Below are 24499 nucleotides of genomic sequence, written 5' to 3'. Positions count from 1 at the left end.
TTGGGCGGGGGGCTGGACTCGATGATCTTCTGAGGTCCCTTCCAGCCCTAATGTCTATGAAATTGATGAAATCTATGGTTTGGGTCAAACTGGCTTATGAAACTTCTGTCCCAGACCCCTTCCTGGTTCAAGTTAAATCACAGTCCCCCAGCATCCCATCATGCTTTGCAGCCCTGGGCTGGGCTGGGCTGTCTGCTCCAGAGAGCAGGGCTGGCCCCACCCCTCTGCTCCCTAGATGGAGAGCTGGAGTAGTGAGGGCTGTCTAACAAAGGGGGTGGGGAGCAAGCCCAGCTGGGGATGCAGCCCAGTCTGGGGGGAGGATTGCCCCTCCAAGCAAACCCCAGCTGGGGACTGGGGCCAGGGGCCAGGGGCCAGGGAGGCCTCAGACTCCTTCCCTTGCTCAAACTTACTGCTGGCTTTGACTGTGGACTTTGAATCCCAGAGGCACCTGGGAGCAGGAAGAGGATGTGATGAGCAACCTGCTGAGTCTTGCTCTGCACTGCAAATCCCAGAGACCTCAGGGATAGCAGGAAGAGGAAGTGAACACATAGCCAGAGAGCCACTCTCTAGCACACCCCGGCTTCTGGCCTTAGCCACCGCAGGCACGTGGCTGCATTTCCTGGCTCAAAGAAAAATGTCTGTTCACTTCTGTTTCAATTTAATCTGTGCCTCTTAAACTAACCTGCAAAGACTGAATCAATTCAGCCCCAGGCTTTTTGACTGTCTGTATTTAGCCTTAAGGATTATTTTATTTGCTGAATTTACTCAACTATATATATGTATCTATATTTTACATAGCAAAGCCATTAAACAGCATTCATCTATGTATAATTCTTACTGTTTGGTTTAGCTTTACATCATGGTCTTTACATTTGTAGTAATTTTTTTTCTTTTATATTCCTTACCCTTATTCTGCTTTGGGGTTTGTTAATTGTTGCCCAAGGAAAATAAACAGTCTGTTGGCCCCTCAGAAGCAAGAGACAAGGTTGATGAAAGGGTAAAAAATGTATGGCTCAGAGGCATGGTTCAAGGCATACCTTCTCATGTACAATCAGCCTAAAGCACAAGAAAGACCTTGTGGCACTCACTGAGACCATCACGAGTTCCAGGTTTCATCAGTATGTTTCAGCATTTGAGTGAACAAGTTGGCACACATTTGTTATTAAATGTACAAAAAATGTTCACAGATTTCTGATTATGATTTTGTATTAAGATCTCTGATGGGGTTTTGTTCCTAAGGCTTAACTTATTGCTATTCATATGTTACTTGCAGGGTAATATGCTGGCAACTGTAGTAACATCTGAACAGATAAATGTTTTCTGGTTATATTAACCTGAATTTTTTAATTAAAAATTCAAACTACAAGGTAAAAGTGCTAGGAAAAATCTCAAGTGTACCATCAAGTTTCTGAAAGCATTTCTTTTCTTTTTTCCTTTTAAAAGGTTACATTTTCTTTTACCCTTTTACTTCCCTTTCTCTTTTTCCAAGACTCATTCTTCTCTGTCTTATCTTACTTTTCTCCTTGATCTCCATCCTTCAGCATTGTAAGATCTTGTCCCCAGAACCAAAGTAATAGGCTTTTTCTTCCCATTATGTTATAATGACCATTTTAGAGATATGGGGTAGGTTTCGATAAATGTAAACAAAGTATAATGCATCATTTTACTGTATGGACAAGAGCTTTGCTGATCTGTAAGAAGGGACTTACATGGGAAAGAAGTGGATCAAAAAGGTCTTAAAAAGCTTTTAAAGCAATTTCCCATCCAGAAGTTTGACAGTGCCATTTTCTCTGCTTTTTGGTGTTTCTCCCTTCTTAAAATATTGCATTTATTCTGTTTAAAATGAGGGAAGCAAAAAGCTGAGATGTTGCCTTTATTGCTATAAAAATCGCTCAAAACTGCTGCAGATGGAACACATATCAGAACAGGATTATAGCAGCCAATCAGGGTTGGGAGATTTACATACAGAAGAGTTATTGAGAAACAACTGTACTGTGATTATGCAAATCAGGCACTCACAACCAAAGTGCAGGGTTTTGCATAACTAAGGAAAAAAATCTCTGCAGTTATGCCTCAGTAACCTTATAACATCTCTGCACTTTAATTGTATGAGTCATTGTAATAAAATGACACCAATCATTTTATCCCCAGTAACATAAATGAAGAGACAACAGCTCTCAGAATGTTCTGCATGTTCTCAGATGCACACATACTCCATACACAAGGTGAGGGATAGAACAATGCTTTTTAAGGAGAGAGAGCAATGGAAGGCCAGCACTTATGGCTGCATATGCTAGAAATATTTATAAGCTTTTAAAGTTTGTATTACATAAACTTACGTCAGGAGTAAAGTACTTGCCCCCTCTCTTTCCTAGGAAATATTTTTGTCTTAAACTCCTTAGATTTTTGGCAGCATTGGGTTTTGGCATCATAAAACACAGGAAAAAAAAGATAAGGACGCCTTTACACATGCTCCAACATGTTCTGATTAGAACCGTTGAACGAGCTTTAGTTAAAATGCTGTTAGGATGCTGAATACAAAGGACACTGTGGATGTTTTAATTAGAGTAGCTACTGAGAGCTGATCCCTTCCCCCACCCCGAAACATGTGTACAGAACCCGAAATCTATGAAAATGTACATTAAATCACCCCCTCAGAGGTTTTTGAAGTGTAAGGTGAAATGTAAGATTTTGGGTTGGGATACTGGTAGAGTAGTCAAGAAAGGGTTGATATTTGCAGTTATTTATGTTATGCTAAATAGGCATCCTTAATATATATTTACATAATGGAATGGAAAAAAAAATGTGTGTGTGTGTGTGTGTGTGCACGCGTGCACACACATGCATGTGTGTTTGTGTTTCCATTCCCTTTTAACCCACATTAGACTGAATGCAAGACTCACAAATACCATGTGGATCCAACCTGGCCCCCCCAATTCCCGAGTTAGCAAGGTGTGGGGAGGCCCTAATGGTGCGAGTGTGTGTATGTGTGTGTGTGTGGGGGGGTCTCTTCTCTGCTTCTCACTCAGCCACTGCTGACAAGGACCCTGGACTCCTTTCCTTATAGCACCCCTCTGGCTGGTCTGCGGTGTGCCATGGGGCCAGGGTAGCTATGGGGACATAGACCTCACTTCCTCAACCCCCTCAGCCAGGCTGCATGTGTGGCTGGGATCAGAGGCTATCACTGACTCAGGTCAGTCACAGCCAAGGGGGTGAGGCCAGCCTGGCACTCGGGCAGAGCAAACCAGCTCCGCTGAAGGCTAGAGCAGCCCTGCCTGATGCTGTTTGGAATGGCGGCAATCGCTCTCTACATTAACCCTCGGGGTCTGGCACTGATATTCAATAAAGTGCTCTAACAGAAAGCACTTCAGGTTAGTATGCATCCATCCAGGGTTAACTTAGAGTGGGATCCGCCATTTTAAAAATGTTATATCTGCTGTGAACATCTGTTCTGTTACAGCTATAAAGTGCTTTCTACATTCTTAAAGCACATTAAGTGTACCTTCTGTACGTAGCCCTAGTCCTGTAATTTAGGCATTCACCTAGAAAACAGAGGAGTTTCTCTTTTCTGAACAGCACAGTTTTTTTGTTTTCTAAATAGCACTTTTCTGTTCAAGTGCCCAATCCATTTTAGGCACATGGATCTGTTACATGCCAGGTGAGTAGTCTAACCACTGGGGCATGAGCTCTCTCTCTCAATAAAACATTTCCCTTGGAAAGTTTCACTAAATTGATACATCAACATGAAAAGATTCAATGTAGCCAAACCTACATTTTTTAAATGAAAAAACGTTTAGCTGAAAATTCCCGACTAGCTCTAGTAGGCAAGGTGTACAAACTTTGTTGCCAAGTTAAAAACTCTGCTGAATGTTAATCTTAGAGATAGCAGGGGCTGGCCAACAATTTTGCAGTAGCACAAAAGTCCTCATCCTGAAAGCTGTGATCTTTTCTAAGGTAGAAAGGTTTCTATATTTCCTGAGATTTCAAAAGATAGACTATTTAGAAACAATTCTGGTGATTTAAGCAACATGTATAGTTATAGTTTACATAAGGCACCTGTTTTATTGCAAATAAGTATGGTAAATCTTCCCAATCTACTCACTGCACATACATAGTACTAGTTATTTTCTTGCAGTGGGAAAACAGTAATTTGGGATACAAAATGCTCCAAGTGTCCATAACATTATTTAACAGTTTAATACCTATATTCACTCTGTTACCAAGCTTTCTGCCTTTCTACATCCCCAAAAGCTTATGTTTCTCCTTTCTAAACTTGCAGGAGACAAAAATTTGAAGTGGTTGTACACTTCATGGACAAATCAGATGGCCTGGTCACCCCCTCACAGCCTCAAGATGTGCAGGAAAGAAACCCACCTCTAAAGAGAAGTGAGGAAATCTTTGGAGAAGTTACTATAGCCTGAGAGGAAGCTGGTCCCATGGTAAGTGCATGAAATTGGGATTTGTTAAGCCCTATGGACTTCTTGAGTGACTCAAAGTAAATTTTAGGCCTCATTGTGCCTTGGTAACTCATCTATAAAATGGCAGCCAAAATACTCCTCACCTCACAGGATACATACATTACAGATTGTTCAGCATTCAGATTATTCTAAATGCCAAACATTGATTCAAGTGATGGGGGATATTTAAATATTTAGTACAACGTAATTTCCCTTTTGCATGGAACCAAGGACATACTGGCCAGGGACAGAAATTAGACATAAACCAGTATAAGTGATCAGAACCTGGTTTAAATCTATAACATCACAGAAGTTCAGTGCATATAAACTGCTTTCAAAATGTCTGAAACTAGTTTAAGATAAACCTGGACAGATTTAGTATCAGACTGAACTGATTTAGGTTAAATTGGTTTATTGAACTTCTGTCCCAGATCCCCTCCAGATTCAAGTTAACTTTCAGTCCTCCAGCATCCTGGGATGCTTTGCACCTCCTCCACAAACCCTGCTCCTCACAGAGTGGGCAAGCTAGCTTTGGCTCAAGCTGTCTGCTCCAGCAGTGCAGAGAGGCATGCTTTAGCATTGCCACCACCCCTCTTCCCTCCCCGCCCCCCCACCCCCCGCATCTGGCCAACATTTCTGCAGGCATGTGGCTGCATTTCTGAAATCAAACGTGAATGTGTTAACTTGTTTAATTGGTTCAGTCTACACTGCTTAGATTAACCTGGGCTTTTTAACTGTCTGTACTCGGCCATTGGGAACATTTAGTGATAGGAAACCTTAAGCACTGTTGCTGTGATATAGAGTGAGAGAGCTGTATACTACAGCAGGCAGCATGAAGCCACAGTGATAGCCTAACTTTCAAAGCATCTGTGGTTTGTCTTCAAAAAGAACGATCTGATAAAAATTCTGAAAGTGACAGTGGCGTGTTTTGTCGTTCATTAACAGATTTCATGGTAAGGGAGTAATCCAAGGCACAGGTAAGAAGATGAAAATGATCAAACTGTTCATCTAATTGTTTCCAAGCAGTATGCAGGAATATAGATGGCCAGCTTAACTAAATACTATTGAGGTTTGGCAGAGTTGCTCATATTTTATATTGCATCTTTCATAGTCCTTTTTATTCATAGCTTATTTAGAGAGTTTCCTTAAAATTTAACAAAGATAGTAAAAAGAAGATATGATGAGATACTTAAAGTGACATGAGTCTTTTCATTGACAAACTGCTTAAGATTTTTTAATTTTGTTTTTTTTTAGCCAATAGTTCATTATCTGATTTCAGCAAATAGCTATTGAACCCTTCAACCATGTCTTAAGGAAGGATTTTATATGATTAAAAAAAACCATTCACAACATTATTTGCAAAGAACAGAACACTGCATTACAAACTCATCTCTACCTGCAAAATTTCACATAGTACAAATCATTCCTGCCCCCAGTCATGTTAAAATTGCTGCTGAAAAATAAAAGGGAAATCCTATACAGATTTTTGTCTGCCTCATTTAAATAACTCCATGCACCATACATTAAAAGATAAAAATACTTCAGTACTGAACACTTTTCTCCACCTTTTTTTGTCTTTTTTCTCCTAGTAGTTTTTTCCTCCTGTGATATTATCAGGAAATTCTATCTGAATATGGTATATACTGGACTGTGCAGATTACCTAACTAATGACATGCAGACTTCTTGCCATTATAACACCTCCATTCTTGCATGTGGGAATTTCGAGTGACAGACCAAAGCTGGTTGCTATCAATTTTGTAAAAAGTGCATCTGCTAGATTGCCAAGATCGATTTCAGAGACAAAAAATTGATTAATATTCTAATTTGTTACCTGTCATTATTGGTCACCCTACATTATTTTGTTCCATAAGTGATAACCTTTACCAAAAATACTCCAAAACAAAACAAAGTAGGCCCACCAAACCTCTTTGTAAAATATAATCCTTGCCCAAATATTTTGTAAGTTTGCTTGGGTTGCCAATTTGCAAATGTTTTAGACCATGCATATTTAAAAACCTGTATTAAGAAAACAAAAATAATTTTTACTTTGCATTTTACAAAAAGTGCCAAAATAATGTTTTTTGATGCTATCTGAATTTTTATACTGAAAGAATGTGTTCATACGTAATATCACTTTAGAAACAGTTCTAAAAGTAGTTTAGTTCACTGTTTTTAACATGAATGTGCAAAGCACTAAAATGAAGTGAACAGGCATGGTCCCTTATATTATAATCTTAAAATAATAGTAGTATCCCAGGTCTCATATGACACTTAACTACTTTAAACATTTTCAAGTATTGATAAATTAAGTCCTCAAGTTTGCATCAGTATTTTCTAGTGTACACTCCTGTATATGCATGAAGTTACACAGACTTTTTTAACAAAAGTCTTCTCAGGAACAGAAATCTATGTTAGTGGATCTAAGTATAAGCTTTATTGCAAGGAAAACCACTGCTTTTCTAGAAGACTGATGGTACATCAGAGGCTAAGTACAGACATTCAGGGAGGTTATGGGGAGGTAAGATCTTGTTAAAAATGGTCACCTGATATAATTTAGTTCACCTGGCTGTGGACCCTTACACACTTAGCAATTTAACTTAACTAGGGATCTAAATGGACTAGGGAACTGGACTAGTCTACCCTAGGTTCCTAGGGATACAAATGGACTAGGGAACTATACAGAAGTTCAGGAAGGTTAGAGTGGTCAAATCTAAGTTAACTGTACCTCCAAGGCAGTCTAACTTAGATTGGGCCCAGCAAGACCCATTTATCTGAACCTCTGTACAGTTCCCAGTGTAGGCCTGGGCTGGAAAAGCTCAAACACTGGCCCCAGTCCTGGGGCTGCACTTTTCCTACCACTCAACAACACCAGGCTATTGTTAGTCATCCACCACTTGCCCCTCCCCAAGATGGAACTCCCTCGACCCCACAACCCCCCCTATCCCATAAGCACTCCCAGTGCCAGGAGCTGACTGAATTAAAATGGGGTGGGGGGAGAAGTGTGGAGGATGGTGAAGGGGGGGTGTTCATTGGGGTGGGAGTTTGGGGGCCTAGCCCCTCTGATCCCTCCAAGCCCCCTGCAGACCCTGCTTGTGCCCCCCCAATACTGCAAAACCCTCCCAATCCCCACCCTCCAACCTGTGGACCCCAGTAACCTTCCTGACCCTTCCCCTCTAACCCTCCCCTGCAGAAACCATTTACCTCCTGCAGACCCCACTTGCCCCCTGGTCCTGTCAGTGTGTCTTCCGCAGATCCCACTTGCCTCTCTGACCTCTCCAAGCCCCCACTAGCCCCTATCATGATTTACTTTACATTAAGTGGCCATTTTTAACTTGATCTAACCTCCCCCTAATCTCACTAAATGTACTTACCCAGAGTGACTATCACTATAGAAGACCAACTCCAACTTTATCTACATTTTAAAATCTCTCAGAGCTCTAAAGTTCTCAGCATTTTTTCACCACTTTGAAAGACCTCAGATAAATTCTCCCCTTAGGTAAACCGATGCAAGCATGTTTATACTAAATGTTTGATGCAAAATAGTGCTGGTAAGAAACTGCTCTTATTCCTGGGACCTGAGTTTAGGTCCTAATCCTGTCATTATCCCATGATTCCAATAAAGAAAAAATTTGTGGAGGCAACAGCTTCAAGATGAAGCTTCATTAGTTTATGAAAAGCATAGTTGGATAGGATAGGGACATTCTGATGCAGAAATATCAATGTATTATATGTGTATTCAAGCATTTAGTAATTCTATGAAGGGGTTGAAAAAGAAAACAATCTTTGTATGGGGGGTGTCTGGAAATCTCTGCTTCAAGGCTTCTGCCAGTCACCTGTAGGGACCAAGGAGAACTTTTCTTTATGAATATGTTACTGATCTCTGGATTTTTTTGATCTTCCTTTGAAGATCCTGACCACTGCTAGGGGTGGAAGTTTGACTGGGCTGCACTAGCGTGCCTACCAATCCTTATAAATTATGAATTACTTTGGATTAAATGAATATTAAGATTTGGGATCAGGAAGGACCGTTCCCCCCAGGCAGTTGGGTAAGGGTTTTGGGGTTCTTTTTTTTTTTGCCTTCCTCTGTAATGTGGGACTTATTTTAGGGTTTTCTGAGCACAATTTAACCTAATTAATTTCCTGGCAGTGCAGGAACAGTCTCTCCTACTCTGTGTGTGTGGCACACTCTAGGGCTTTATTAATAGCTGCCTTCTAGCTGTGGTGTATGAAAAGGATTACAGTAGATGTCTTTATAGACATTTTGAAAAGGGCCAGTGCAAGGGACTGGAGTCAAAGGCTCAGGAGGAAGAGGGCAGTCTGGTTCTATGTTCGTATTTACCTTTGCATTGTTGACCTTTTTGACCAGCAACAAGAATCTGTAAAGAACAGAACCACAGTTTCTGTAGCAAATGGAGACTAGATTCAAATCCCTTCAGTATTTGTCACCGTCACCCCAGCGACAATTAATCTGATGGCAATTATTTTAAAAAGGGTGTGGACACATAAACAAGTATATTGGTTTTAAATTATACCAGTTATAGCAGGTCATGTTGGAACCTGGAACCATTTTGTCTGGCTGTTCTTATTCTAGAGTAAGTGTAATTAAACTAATATAATGTTATACCTGTTACATTCAGATTTCAAGTCACAGTGTTTTAGCTCTGCTTACAAAGGTATAGAATGGACAGAAGGATTAGTTGCCATGGTTTATTGATGTGTATTACAAAGCTAAAATCTTCCACCCCTAACTTTAAAGGGTTTATTACTACATCTATCCACAGCCAAAATGGAATTAACATTTCTAGTTTTTCCCCTTCTGAGCTTTGTTAGGTTGTACCACATGGAGTTAAAGAATAGAAATTATTAGGATTATATACCTGCCTAAAAATAGCTTTAGAAACTGAAAAGAAAATGAATCATGTGACAGCAATCCTAACATATTAGCTTGATATCAGTTTGCTACTTAGATAAACTGCAGAAATATATTCTATACCATAGCCAGTATGTTGGCAGTAGCTTTCTACCACTGGGATTTCAAGCCAAAGGTATTTTACTTACGTGGAATTTTGTTGAGTTCATTCATAAACTTCTTTAAATTCGAAAATGTATCTTCTTTTCCACCCGTACCTCCAGGACTGGCTGGTTCAGTGCCATTATTTGGAAGTGGAGTTGCGATGGTGGTGGCTGGCGGTGCTGCCAGGGCCTCATGATGACTTTCGCTCACCATTTTAGTCCCCAGGGAAACTGCTTTTGGGAAAACAGTGACAAAAGAAAATATTTAAATGGTTAAAGTGGATCAACAACATACTAGAAAGGCAGTGCATCAACTGATGTATCTGCTTACTGGGTAAATATCACGTCATTAGCATATTGCTGCATGTTGGTTCATTCAATATTTATTAGGCCAGAGGGAAAAGTCATTTCCAGAGTTAATTTCAGCTGTAGTTATTTTATTGCTTAGGATTTTTCTCCAGTACTTCCAAGTTTAGGACTGTTGAATTTGCTAGATGACTCAAAATGACTATAAATCCATCACATAGTTTTAGCTTTTGCCCTTCAAGTTTGAAAGTGTAAGTAAACTAGGTAATAACAGTCCCATCTGTACAAACACCATACTCTATTTACCCAGTTATTTGTATGTCCATGTTGGGGGAGAAAGAGAGGTCATAGATAATGTATTTAGATAAAATAAATGAGGGTGTGAGAAGAATATAATAAAAAAAACTCCAATCATTCCAGCAAAAACAATAACCTATTGTTGTTCCCCATTTGAACAGAACTGTACATTAAACAGAAATTGGTTTGTATCCATTCTTGATCCTCATTTATTGAAGGCAATTTTCCTTCCAGTCATTTCCTGTGACATTTGCTACAGACAATATTCTGTTAAATTATTCACTTGTCTCATTGGTGTATTAATGAAGTTACCACATCTGTGGGGTAGTTAACTGCAGCCAGATTGAAGCACCCACGATATTAACAGAAATATACCCCTACCTTAACATACTTTTAAATTTAATGGTTGCTTTATGGGCATTTTGCAATACCATTTTTGTGAGTTACAGTATACAGAGAAGGTTTGGGGATGGTGGGGGATGATGGGTGAGGAGGAAGGGAGACTCATATAGTGCAATTTCAGTGCCACCTGAGGGTTGGTTGAAATGTTTGAGTTGGTTTTGAACACACTGTTCTGATGCTCTACTGTGGCCTAAATATCTTTGATTTGAATAATCATTCTTCATTTTTTATTTCAGAAAACCAGAGGGAAAAGGGATTTGAGAGATAACAATCATTCATTATTGCTCTGAGTGTACAATTGCTCTCACAGTCCCAGAAGTAACTTGGCCTTCAGCCTTCCGCAAAGAAATTTAAACAACTATCAAATGAAGAAAATTAGTCACATCAAAATAACAGGGGCAACCGGCTTTGGAGTATACCGAAAATTCATTAATCAAGAGCCAATCTTTCTTACTTTGTGTAAGCCTTCCCACAGAGATGAACGAGTCTCTTCAAGTCACTAAGGTGATAAGGACTGGCTTTCTATTTCTTTAAACCAGCTGGAGGCCCAGAGCTACATCTGGGTCCCAAGGGAGTCCCCCAGTTCCCAGTCCAGGTGCCCTTCCCCACATTGCTCTCCTGTTGCTGCCACTGGAGTCTCTGGGCTCCCCCTCCCTTCTCTTGCTTCTGCTTCCTGCTTTTGCCCTGGGGGAGGAAGGCATGGCCTGCAGGGCTCAGGGAGCCCACAAACAAGGTGTGGAGTTGGGGAGATAGGGGGACTCAGGGACCCCACACAGTGCAGGTGGTCTGGTGCAGTGTAGCAGCATGATGGGGGCACCATACAGTGCAACAGTGCAGTGGGAGTGAGAGAGATGCCACTGAAATCACCAAGACTACTCATATGTAAGCGTAAACATCTCCCAGAACTGAGACTGTAATTTAGCACCTCCATTCTATTTAAAGGTTGAAAACAAGGCCTAATGATGCTTGCCTCACTCTGTGGAACCCATATTGGGGTGATGCAGTAGCAATCTTCCTGAAACATGGCTATGTAGACCTGGGTTCTGTCCTGCTCCTTGCTTCTGTATTTTGTTTTTGCCCTTTTGTCACTGCCCTGTGTAGCCTCAAGCCTAATATAAAATGATGGTGATGGTGACACAGAAGGCATATATGACATAACTCCACCTAGGATTTCATTTGCTCATGCTATTTGTAAATAATTGCATTTACTTACTGCCTGCAATGGTGCAATGGCAGATCAATATCCAAAGCCCGCTGAAGTCCATGGAAAGATTCCTGTTGATTTCAGTGGGCTCTGTATTAGTTCCTACTTCTGTAAAGGTCTTACCAGTATCCCAAAATCTCATTAGACAAAATATGCTTTGCAGAACTTGGACACTGCTCACTAATATGTCAGTTAATGCAGATTAGTAGGACCTATTTCCATGTATTATGAGGAAGGCCAAATACTATGAAACAAAATATTAAGAAGCATTAGCTGTAAATTTTAGTGTTATTGTATATTATATAGTATTCTGTCAATGAACATCAGTTAAATCAGAAACAGAGCCATAAGATAGATCTTAATTAAATAAAAATTACATTGCTTAATTGTAATATATTGCTTCATTATTTCAGGCCTGGCAGTTCACTACTTTGTTTTGTAATGGAAGACACAGTTTGCAGCACTGACTATCAGCTAATTAAATATTAAGGCAAATGTTGTCATTTATTTGCTTCCAATTTTGCAATTGCATTCTGAAAATGTATTGGGAAAGCAAACTTGAAATCTTACATTTTTTTAAAGAAGGGAAAAATAATGAAACAAGCAGATTCCTCTAATCTCCGGGAACAAACCTCTGTAGTCTTCTAGTGCTGTTCGAGGTCATCTGAATCTAATGAGGCATACACAAATGCTCTGAGACTTTGCAAGAGAGTATTCAGCCTTTATGTGCCAAAGACACTGTTCTGATATTTTTAAATGTGTGAAAGAAAAAGAAAAATCTACCCACTCTCTTATTCCACAGAAACCTCTCAGCAATAAACACCAAGCTTCTGAACACTACCCCCCACCACACACACGGCTTTTGTTATCATAATACTGCAGTATCCCACCATAATGATATGAATATGGCAGAAGTATTTAGACTGTGAAGTATCTGATAATTTAATTTAAGATAGTTTATTTAACAAAATAAAGGTAGCTTTAGTATTATAATGTATTTTGGGAAGGTGACTACTAAAATAATATCTCTGTTTATGAAGTGACATCCTTGAATACAAACACAAAATAAAACCTACATCTAGATTGGAAAGGAATAAAAAGTCAGGGAATTTAATTAAGATTTATATATAAACCTTAATTATACAATGACATATATACTTGCCAAGTGATTATCAAAAGTGTGCGATTTTGTGAAAAACTCAATAAAGAATAATTCTTAGCATACCTATTCCTTCTATATAGCACAGCCCACATATTAATGCTGCATTTACTAATATTTAAAACCTAAATGCAAAACAACAGCACAGAAAGCAATAGTTCTATACAGCAATTTGCCAGTTTGGGAAAATAATTCTGGGATAAATCATCATCTAAATTACTGAGGAAGCTGAAGTTTAGGTCTCCCTCCCCCACTCTGCTGGAATGATTCCTGTAGCGAATGGATTCCATTACTGTCAACTCAGGTTCTTCCTAAGTGCCCTCTGGGAAAAAGACAGAGTCGTGCCTTTTTAGAGCAGGTATGACACTGTTAACATTTTAGTATTTGAACAGTCTCCAGAACACACAGACCAGAAGATCTTGGGGATTTGATAGAAGGAACAGTTTTTTTTATATGGCCACCTGCCTCTATCCAGCTCCCTCTGTGCTCCAGGCATCAATGTGCTAGCACCAATCTTAATGCTTGGAGCTTTGGAAAACTTTGAGGTGGAATGAAAATGGGGAAGCCATCTATAGACAGAATAGATTTAACTCATAGAGAAGCTTCTGGAGAATAAGAGAAGATGGGACAAATGAAAAGGCGGCTCCTTCTTTTATATATAACCTTGAACACCTAAGCAAGAGTTGGTAGTCAGCCATGAGGCAGCCAAGCCTATTAGAATCCTTTTAGACTGTTGTAAGTTGTTCTTGAAGAGAAATTTAAACCACTTGTAAAGGCACTCCTGATAATTAGACAAAACCTATACTGTCCTTTCCAGAACCCTTAATTAGAGATGTGAGAGATGCTCACAACGAACCCCAAGAACATGCCAGTTTCAAGTTTCAGTATGAGAACAAAAGTGGAGCACCGAGTGGAGTGTTGTCCTACTGAAAACAAAAGTAGAGTCCTGCTAACAACAAATTGACACTAATACTTTAGGTTTTCAGGAGACCATGCCTACTACAATTTTGATTTGAGCCTGACCTCAGATAGCAGACATGGTAAATGTCTGATGGAGCAGCTTGACCACATGGCTGTACCTTATTGAGAGACTTTAAGGGCTTGTACAGACATTCAGTTTCTCCTGGAAGAGTTCATACTCAGGAGAAACTGAGAGTGTACAGATGTTCATGCTTTTTCTCCCAAGGAAAATATAGATATTCTGGGAGAAAAATAATCTGGGAACAACCAGGGTTAAATCACTCCAAAAAGTTTCTCCTGGGAGAAACATGTCTATATATGCTGTGGCTTCTCTCATAAGAGAAAAATGGTCCTTCAGCATCCCTCCCATCTCCCAGAGAAACAGTGTGTCACTCGCTAGACTCTGCTGCTCCAGCAGGGAGAAGAACATGATGCTTTCACAATCCCTACATTGTGCTTCAGGGAAACACAGGCTGACTATGGGCAGTCTGGCCCAGCTAGTCTGGGTAGCCCTATGCACTGCTCCCATTTGTCACCAGGCAGACTAAAGGAGTCTTCAGAGCATGCTGAAATGTGTACATAGCCCCCACCCCTCCCTTGGCTGCACAGTGTTAGCACTGCAACCTCTTTTCTCTTCAGGGCTTCAATGTTCAAATGGCTGTACCTGTGGCTGTGGGTAAGTTTTTCTACCAGAAGAACAAACCTGGGAGAATTCTCCTGGATTATTGGAATGTGTATGCAACCTGCCACTTATTAAATATGGTCAGTATTACTGAAGCTTGAGATTTCTGGCCATTTCAAAACACCGCAATATGGACTAACTTATGTATTCACCACATGCATCTACACGTGCTGTTTAATGTGTAGTAAACTATTTTACTGCGCATTAAAGCATGGCATAAAATTGTGACATAATGCAAATGAGCAGTAAAATAGTCCACTGTGCATTAAGCATCACTAAAAAAGCACGCAAATACACTGCTGCATATTAGCACAGCCTAATGCACATTAATGCATGCGTAAACATGTCCAGTGTCATCAAAAAGTAGTACTGATATAAGAGAGTAAGGAGAACAAACTATGAAGTATCAGCATTATTTATTTATTGCTCTCCTACAAATAGACTGGAATGCCTCCCCCCCGCCCTGCCAATACTTTTATAGCAATTTTAGGCCAATGTTTTTTTCTGTGGGCAGTTAAAACCCACCTGAGAAATAACTATGGATATTTCTTCAATAACTATACTAAAACTACAATAAAAAACCCTTTGATACTTCAATATAATGAAATGTTGAGTGTTTGCTTCTAGATTATAAATGGTACTTGTGCTACAGCTGATCCATTAAGTACCTCAAACATGTTCAGCACAGTAATTAGATTCAGCTTGGAACAAAGTTACAGAACATGTTCTATGAACAAACCAAAACCTTAAGCTAAAACTAAGAATTTGGTAAATAAAAATTTCTTCAGTGGCTTTATCCATACTATACCAAGAGACACACAAAATTATTTACCCTTAGTGACAGTATGACCATGGTAAGCATGTTCTGGTACTGGGAAAGGTTTCATATGGTACTGAAAATTTACCCATTTAAATTAGAATGTTTCTAATGAAATAAATTTATCATTAAGAAAATGGGAACATTAGCAGTATGTCTAAAGATATCAGCAAAAAGTGATCTCTTCCCAGGCTTAAATATTCTGGTGTTAATAATACATTTCTAACTCATTCATCTCCCCATTAATGAAATGTTCTCTTTCTAGCTTCAGTCACTGGCATTTATTTAAAAAGACAAGGTCAAAAAAGAGCTTTTCTTGGCTTTTTGCAAAGACAGGTTTGTAACTGTTTTTGGAAGAATAGAAGGTTCATGGTAAAAATATCATATCAAAACAACTTTTTCAAGACCACTAAAAAGACTTCAAATACAATCTGTATTCAGTAATGTTTTCAAGAAGGTATGGTAAAGAGTAAAAAAAAATTGTGAAAAAGGCCATACACAAAGAATCTTGGTGCTGGAATTCAAGTTTCTGTGCTGCCCCCAGTGTTCAGGAAATGCATATTTGAATTACATGCCTCTATACCTTTTCATTAAGATGAGACCTTTTCCAGCTGCTCTTTAAATTATTGTTTTTTTCTGATGTTTATCAGTCATACCTTATTGAGAACTTAATTGAGTCCAATAGTTGGGGAAATATCAAGCTGAGAATTGAGCCTAGCCTTTCAACTGCATAAACTCATCAAGTGATCAGCTGCTGCTAGCACAGGGAACAACTCTAAGCTACAAAGTTACTATGTTGGTACTCAAAACACTTCCATAGAGCTGTAGTACTACATTAAAACTGTCATTGCTCCCTCGTCAGTCAAGACACAAAACTAGAAAGCCTCTCAGAAAGCAGTTGGCACTACTAAGTCTTGTTGACACTCCAAAACACTAGGACTGCTATGTTTCCCTGGGTTGGCAGATGATACATGTAAATATCACATCCTGGTTCAAAAAGATTGTGAACCCTCTTCCAAAGTACCTGGTGCTTCTAGACTGACACAGTATTTATACTAAGTCATAAGTTGCATATAGAATACAGAAACATCTATTCTTATTCTGAAACATTACTAGAGAGCAGATCTTACCTATGATTCCGCATCAATGTTCCCACATAAATTTAGGTGAACAGAGTTTGGTCCCCTCTTGAATTTTCAGAGCAAGCAGCAATAAGTATAAACAGAATCATCACCCTGAAAAAAACTCTAAATTGCAGGATTTCCAGCCCAGTTTTTGCAGCCTGAAGATCTATAAATTGAATAAAGTTCAGAAAATCATCCAAACTATGTACTCTTTTTAAGCTACATCTGAACATTTAAGGACAGAAATTACACATAAATCGGTATAAGTGATTGGAAACTGGTTCAAAGCTGTAACACAACAGAAGTTCAGTGTGCACAAACTGCTTTCAAAATGTCTGAAACCAGTTTAAGATAAACCTGGATGGATGTAGTACCAGACTTAACTGATTTAGGTTAAATCAGTTTATTGAACTTCTGTCCCAGATCCTTTCCAGATTCAAGTTAACTCACAGTGTCCCAGTATCCCAGGATGCTTTGTACTTTCCCTACAAAACCCCCAATCACAGAGTTGGCAGGTTAGCTTTGGCCCAAGCTGTCTGTTCCAGCAGAGCAGGGAGGGATTCTCCATTGACCCTTAGCTTCTGGCCTGGGTTACTACAGGCACGTGGCTGCATTTCCAGAATCAAGTCAAAAGCCTGTTCACTTGCTTATTGTTTCAATCTATGCAGCTCAGACTAACCTGTGAAGATTGAATTGATTCAACCTTGGACTTTTTGACTGTCTATACACAGCCTTGGTGATTTAATACATAATATGCAACAGCTCTATTGAATAATTAATGTATATTTAACTGACACAATCCTTGTAATACAACAATTTCTATTCCTGGCATGGTCTTTGAAATGAACATAAGAGTATGGAAGACACTGTCACTGGGCAGTATTTTAGTATCATAGAAAACTTGGAAAAGATAACGGGATATCTACTGGGAATGGTACATACTCACTGAACGACATACTCTATGTTTCCTCTTTAAATGTCCTGATCTTTGAATTAACAAAAGGGAACCTATTCATTTACCAACCCAGGTAGCCATGAAATGTTTCACAGTATAATATCTGTGCTAGAGAAGGTTTGGGCAAGACTTTCAAAAGGCCCTCAATCTGACCAGCTGTATCAGCTGAACAGTTCATGTGCAGTTCACTGTAGGCACAGTTCACAGCACTAAGGTGACCAGGACAGGATATTCGTAAGTGCTGCTCACAACTGACTAACTCTGCTTCTACTGTAGTTACCAATCAGACTCCCATTCATTTCAGTGAAAACAGAGTTAGGCCAAGACAGAGTGGGATTTTAGGAATATCAGCTCTAATTACTTGATTAAACTTGCAACAGTCTCTTCTTTATACAAAAAAGGGGATGTGACAGCTATTGGAGACAGATAGCTGTAAGACAAATATAACAATCTCAAACAGAGGTACGGAGTGAAGGAAAGATACCATCATACTCAAATCTGCTGCAAAGATCCCCAAACAAAGGCCCATTACCTGGGCTGTGCACTGAGGCATACCTTCATTACAGATATTCTTATCAATCATCTCTTTCTTCTTATTAAAGAGACAAGGTTGTGTCTCTAAATATTGACACTGTTGTCATGTATCAGCAGTGATAATATTGCCAAGCCTACCAAAATAGCTTGATGCATATAATTTAACCCCACCATCTTCTGCTATTAATAGCCAATGCCACGGTAAAATGACTTAGATCCTTGCTCTTAACCAGAGTTACAAATAGGAATAAAGGAGAGAAAGAAGTTGCAGTAATTTCCTCCCACATGATTGTTCTGTCATCTTTCACACTTGCATCTTGTATCCTGAAGCTTTAAACTGCATTTGTACTCCCCAGATATTTATTTCCAATAGACTTCATTTATAGTGCAGCATAAGACAAAAGAACTCATCTAAAAATTAATGTTCAACTGCATTTAGGCATGACATTTTTAATACAGTCCAGAGAGAATTCTTGTTGTTTCAAAATAATTTTGGTGTAATTCTATAAATAATGAAACCCTTTATATATCAATAAATCCTTGTTGTATGTATTGCATAAAATCAATTTATATTCACGTATTTGGCTAGTGTCAAATCAATGTATTTAATAAAGCCTAGAAACTAGTAATATGCTGCAGAGATTAGCTATGAAGTGGTAAAATTTATAGGAATGATACAACACAAATTGTAAAATTAATGACAGAGAAAAACTATTAACGTGCTTGTTTTGGTATCTGTTGGTTACAGTTCTGAGTTTACTTTTTCCCCTTTGAATATTCTGCTTATTGACATTTTTTTACTTGTCCCAATTTTCTCACTAACCATGGTACAGTATTAGTAAAATTAAATTATGGGTATGAGGTATGATGCATAGCCTGAAGTACCAAAAAAAGGGAACCAAGAAGCACAATTTAGTGCTACCTCACAGTTTAGCCAAACTTTAGGAACTAGGTCGTGAAATAATTAGCACTTTAAGGTGTGACTCCATTTTGACAAGTTGACTATATAAAAATGGCACCTTCTTTCTGAAAAGATCTGCTCCCTATCTATATTCAGAGTCATATATGCTGACTTTACTAAAGTATTCAGACTTTTTTCATGCCAGTTATACCTGCGGTGCCAAAGAACAAAAAGTGTGGGCCAGAGTTTCTTTCTGTGCATCAAAAGACTGACTTACTGAATTTTGAAGGCTGGCAAGTTATCCATGAGAGCTTTTTCCAGAAAGTACAAGTGATCTCTAATGACAATTCAAATATTAGGTTTGCACACGTGAAAGAAAGGGAATACAATTTGGTCTGCATTACTGGTAATAGGTGGGGGAAGGAAATAAGTTAGGTAATGTTTCAGATCTTATGAGTTTTTATGGTAGCATTTAGAAAAACATCCTTTTGGATGTTTAAATTATACTGTTGGTATTTGGTATTAGATCATCAGCATTTGTCACCCGGGCATTAGAATGGAAAAATACTTGAGTTGGACAGAATCATGCAGATCAGTCTAAAAGCTTTGCACATGATAAAGGGCTTAAATGAAGTATTCAAAGGTGTGTGATAAATGCTATTTATAAAGCAGCTCTGCAGTTTGTTGCATGAATACTAAATATATATGTAAAAGATGTATTAAGTTACATGTATAAATCTTTCATATGTCAATCATTTTACTACTCTAGAAGGGTGAGGAATACATCTAGATGACCTGGCAAATATTATCTCTTTCAATCCTCCATAAAGTGAACAGGCTGCTACAGATTTTTTTTCCCCCCAGTAACTTTCTTATAAAGGTACTGTGCTAATGTTGAATGAATATTTTTATGGTAGCAACATTAGTAGGGAGGTTAGTGGTCTTTGATGTCATATGACCTAAATTAATTCATGGGTTGATACTGAGGTTTTCTAGAACATTCTGGCCATACCATGTGCCTATTGAAATTAGGAGCAGCCGTTGCACAACCATGAATGCAAGCTGACTGATGGTGGCAGCCTCTACAATTGCTGCCAAACTGTAATTTTTGTTTCATGAACGTCACTTTTCCAAGAAACGATAAAAATCAAAAAGCATCTGCATTTACTTTTGATTTTTAAGTTTAGAAAGTCAAGCATTGTCCAGGGTTAATCATAGTTATTACATAGGGCAATGTTACCAGCACACACAAAAAGAAGTGGTAGCGATTGGAACTAATTGTTTCATAATTGACTGATACTTTCCCCTCCTGTTGTGACTGGAATGCCTGTCGGCCAGTTGCTTTCCACACACAACGGGAGGGAAAATTATCAGTTGATCATGGGGCAATTAATTCCTAATTTGTAACATTTTTCTGCTGAATATAAAAACAATCTTATTTATGACGGAAAGGACTGGAATCTTTATGGTATATTGGACAATGATATTTATAAATGGTCCATCTAAGTCGTATTTACATTTCCAATTATTTAAAACAACGATTGATTATCCTAAATTGACATAGTTTATAAAACAATATCAGGATAATCATTTTTTGTTGTTGTTATTTCTATGGATCCACAGGGCATTCAAAGCAAGGCTATTGTTCAAATGAATTTACCATCTAACATAAACATATGATGCCACACCTGAAAACCGCAGCTGCATGAGAATAAGTAGTAACAAAACAAAGGGGAGAAACAAACTATTTGCGTCAGGCTACATAGTGATTTTAGCTATATAAATTTAGGGCATGTGCACACATTTGTGGGACCCAATCTATGATCATGCTGCTTACTTTAAGATTGGGTCCCCACTAGTGCATATGTTCACCAGTGCTGGGAGCTATGCCAGGAAAGTGATCCAAGTAGGTCAGTGTGGGGGGGAAAGGCAGGCGGGATCAGGGGAGGAAATTGGATCCAGGGGGGAATTTGGCAGGTCTGTGGTAGGGAGTTGTCCATCCAGGAGCAGGGGCAGAGAGCTAAAAAACAGCCCCACTTGGGGAGGGATTTAGGAAAAATGCAGCCCCAGAGTCCGGCGTGAGTGGACTTGCTGCCTTGTAATGCTACAAGTGGACTGGCTGCTTTGTAGTGCTGCTGTGCTGCACACCTTGCCCATTCCAGCCAGATTCTGCCATATGTAACGCCAGCTCTGGGAAGGGCACTGCAAGTGGCACCCACTCCAGCTGGTTTGGGACTTATGAAAACCACAGTGCTCATGGGTGGCATTTGCAGCATTGCTCCTGAAGTGGTTGGAGCAGGCGCCATGCACAGTGCAGTCTTAGCATGAAGTGCCTGTGCCAGCTGATCCAGGATCCACATTGCAGCGCAGTCCTGGAGTGGTGGGAGCTGGTGCCACATGCATTGGTGAAGGCCTACTCGTGGGGCTGTTCCACTGCTCACTGTGCCCTGTGTGGGTCTGCTCAGAACCAGAGGCCAGATGGTAGGGCTCTGTGGGCTGAATCCAGCTGAATCCACTCCTGACCTAGATCACCCCTGATGGGCTTGTTAAATTTGTTCTTCAAACAAAAAACAAAGAAAAAACCCTCTGGTGAAGAAAGTCTATAATGTTTCTAGGTTACCATGCTCTTTCTTCTGTAAGAGCAAAAAAGATCTTCTCTTCTGCAAATCAAACTTATTTCTTCTCAACCTTCCTCAGAGAACAAGTCCCAAACTCTGAGCTACCTTTACACACACTTACTTCTAATTTTTGCTCTGTTCATTTTGGCTGCTTCAAAGAATCTAGACTCTGGACTGAAAATAAATGACAGTGCTAACAACACCTGTTGGTTCTTGGTTCCTGTATGCTGACTACAGAAGTAGTTGCTAAAGAAATCACAGAGCTCCCCAGAGGCAAAGATTATGCCCTACATTATAAAAAGAGAGGAACGAAGGATTCCACATGACTGATGAAATTGTTTGCTTTGTGTTTCAATAAAAGTAATAAATAAGTTGCCATTCTTTCAAAGATGTAAGAGGTGAAGAGGTAGAGATGAGAGAGAAAGCATATGGATGCATTGTTCTGTAGCCAGAGTATTTGAAGAGCCACAAAAGTCTCTTTGAAAGAGAGAAGATGTATTGTAGTTTGTGAAAGGAACAATCTTTAGTTTCAGGCTGCATCTAGTTTCAAGGGCCAAGGCCTTGATGGAAACAGAGCAGCAAGGGATAGACAGTTCAGGGACTGCAGTACAATCAGAAAGCTGGACACAATAACAGAGGAGAGAGTTCTGGTGCAGTGAAAGTGAATGCTACACGTTACATAGAACGTGACATGATTTATGATAGTCCAAATTCAAACCATGACATCCAACAAGCTTTGTTTTAGGTCAGGCCACAATTTAGCTAAGTTTTGGGAAATACATTAGAAAAAAATCATCACGCCCAGAAGAGAAGGTTATACAATTGGAAAAAAGATCACTTATCCAGTCAAAGCCATTTTAGACAATACACTAAGTACCAGACATTCAAAATTACAACTGCAAACTATGGAAAGAGGCAGTATGTTCAGTTCTTTTAAGTTAGACAAAACAAACTTAAACATGTTTCAGATTTTGTTTTGGTTACAGTTAAAAGGAAGTCAAACTGAGCAGCCTAAGAATATTGTAAGACCTAAGGAAAAAAAGAAAAAAAGCCATTTTTCTTCCAACAGTGCAGTATTTACCATTTTAGTTGTCTAGCATAGCATGCATTAAGCAGATATTTTTTTTTCTAATTCCAAGTACAATAGAACAGGTTTTTATTCACAACCAACAACTCCAAATAGTCTCCCTCTTCACACATTAAAAGCTCACCTCAGAGATTCCCTTCATACAAAACAAAACAGATAATGTGATCATCCTTGAACAGGTTAAGTTGAGCAACTGTGGAAGAAATGGTAGAGTCAACAGGTCTTCATTGAAAGCCCCCTCTCATTTGCAGTGGGAATTGGTAAGTTGTATTGGACTATGAACTGGTAGCTCGTGTTTCAGCTATCTCAGCTGCCAAACAGAGAGAGAGAGAATAGCAGTATTTATAGCAGCCAGAGGTGTTTTTGTTTAATCCATAAACACAAGACAGAGAGTGGAATTCTCATCACCTTTTCAACCATTTAAAATAATAATTGTTAGCCCTTTTAAATATCTTCTATTTCTAAACTGATACTCTCCACATGCAAATTGTAGTCACAGCTGCAAAAGAAACAGACTGCCAAAATACACCTTTGGGAGAGAAAGAATATAGTGGCACCTGGCCGTCTCCAAAGAGGGAGAGTGCCATCTCTGTGAGACACTCTTGGCTTCTGCAGAAGTGATGCTAAAGAGAAAGGAAATACAACACCACCAAATCAAACCAGAGGTTGTCACTTTAGTGGAACATGATATCTAGTTACAGTGCAATGAGCAAAAGCATTGGAAAAATCTCAGCCCCGAACATGCAGTAAAATTCAACAAAAATAGTGCAGGGTTATTACCCATCTTTGGTTAGTTTTAGATGCAGCACATGTATTCCCTCCCCCTCCCTCTTAACCATTTCCTGTTATTATTTGTGGCTGCAGAACTCTGGCTAGAAACAGGCATCTCCACATGGTGCGTATTAGCTGTGACAGGATGTGTCCCAGCGCAGCTGATCTGCTTCACTGGGCAAAACACTGGGTTGATCTGCTTCACTGGGCAATCCTGCTCATTAATGCTGTAGAACAATGGAGAAGTGTTCTTCTGGGGCTTGAGGGGCTTGATCTTTTGTACCCTGGGAACTCCCACACAGGATCAGGCCCCCCAAGCTCTGTGAGCATCTGTCCAGCTTTCCTGGCTTAGTGAGACATGCCCCTGGGATCTCTGGGGTGCAGCTCCATAAGGGGAGAAACCCAGCTTTCCCCCACTTACCAAGATGCGCTTCTAGGATCTCCAGGGTACTTGTCCGTATGTAGGTAGAGTCACGGCTTCCCTGCTTCCTGAGAAGTGGCTCTGGGATCTCCAGGGCATGTTGCCATAAGTAAAACAAGTCAAGGTATCCCTGCCTATAGGGACACGCTCCCAAGATCTCTGGAGAGTGTTTCAGTAAGCCTGGAAAACTGGGCAGACACCTCCAGAGCTTGAGGGGCCCAATCTAAGTGGGAATTCCTGGGGTTTTCAGGATCGGGCCCCTCAAGCCCCTGGAGCACCTTCTTGGAGAGTGCAGGCAGGTCCAGGCTGCTGGTACTTTCATGCCATAAAATAGGGAGCCATGTGTCATTAAATAATGGCACCAGTTGATACCACCTTTGTCATGGCCCCAAAGTTTGGACATGTGGTGTAACATCTGCTTGCTTGGCCTTTGTGTCACCATAAATATTTTTATGGTGGCACAAGGACAACAAAAGGCAAAATTCATTCCCACCCTCTAACTAAAGTTTGGATGTAGCTTGACTAATTATTTAATTTTACACACTAGTCTCAGGAGCCTATAATCCATAGGAGATGATTCAAGAACAAAATTCAGGGTTTGGATCCTTTCTGGATAACTAAAGGTCAGTGGTGGTGGCTCTGTCTGCATATCTGTTCACCTTTTTTACATACATGTAGCACATATGTAAGCTATGTATAGGAAATATTAAGGTTGCAAAGTCAAGCACTCCTAGTGTAGAAAGTGCTAGAAGGAAGACTACGTTTGCAACTTGCATCTTATGTCTTTGTA

At 39.6% G+C, this 24499-nt stretch overlaps 1 protein-coding gene across 7 annotated transcripts in view; it reads right to left on the bottom strand.

The window, feature by feature from the left end:
• SYT1 (synaptotagmin 1) overlaps nt 1-24499 on the bottom strand; it is a 704251-nt gene that overhangs the window by 244931 nt on the left and 434821 nt on the right. For 5 of the 7 annotated variants that reach the window (XM_019514775.1, XM_019514779.1, XM_019514780.1 and 2 more), the window contains one exon: nt 9517-9705. In XM_019514775.1, coding sequence (XP_019370320.1) covers nt 9517-9705 — 189 coding nt within the window. The remainder of the gene's footprint in view (nt 1-9516; nt 9706-24499) is intronic. The other 2 variants (XM_019514778.1, XM_019514781.1) reach the window with 1 other exon arrangement.

Source organism: Gavialis gangeticus, unplaced genomic scaffold (assembly GCF_001723915.1).
Source record: "Gavialis gangeticus isolate Ggan-Ray unplaced genomic scaffold, GavGan_comp1, whole genome shotgun sequence".
NCBI lineage: Eukaryota > Metazoa > Chordata > Crocodylia > Gavialidae > Gavialis > Gavialis gangeticus.
This window is presented reverse-complemented; position numbering and strand designations above follow the sequence as displayed.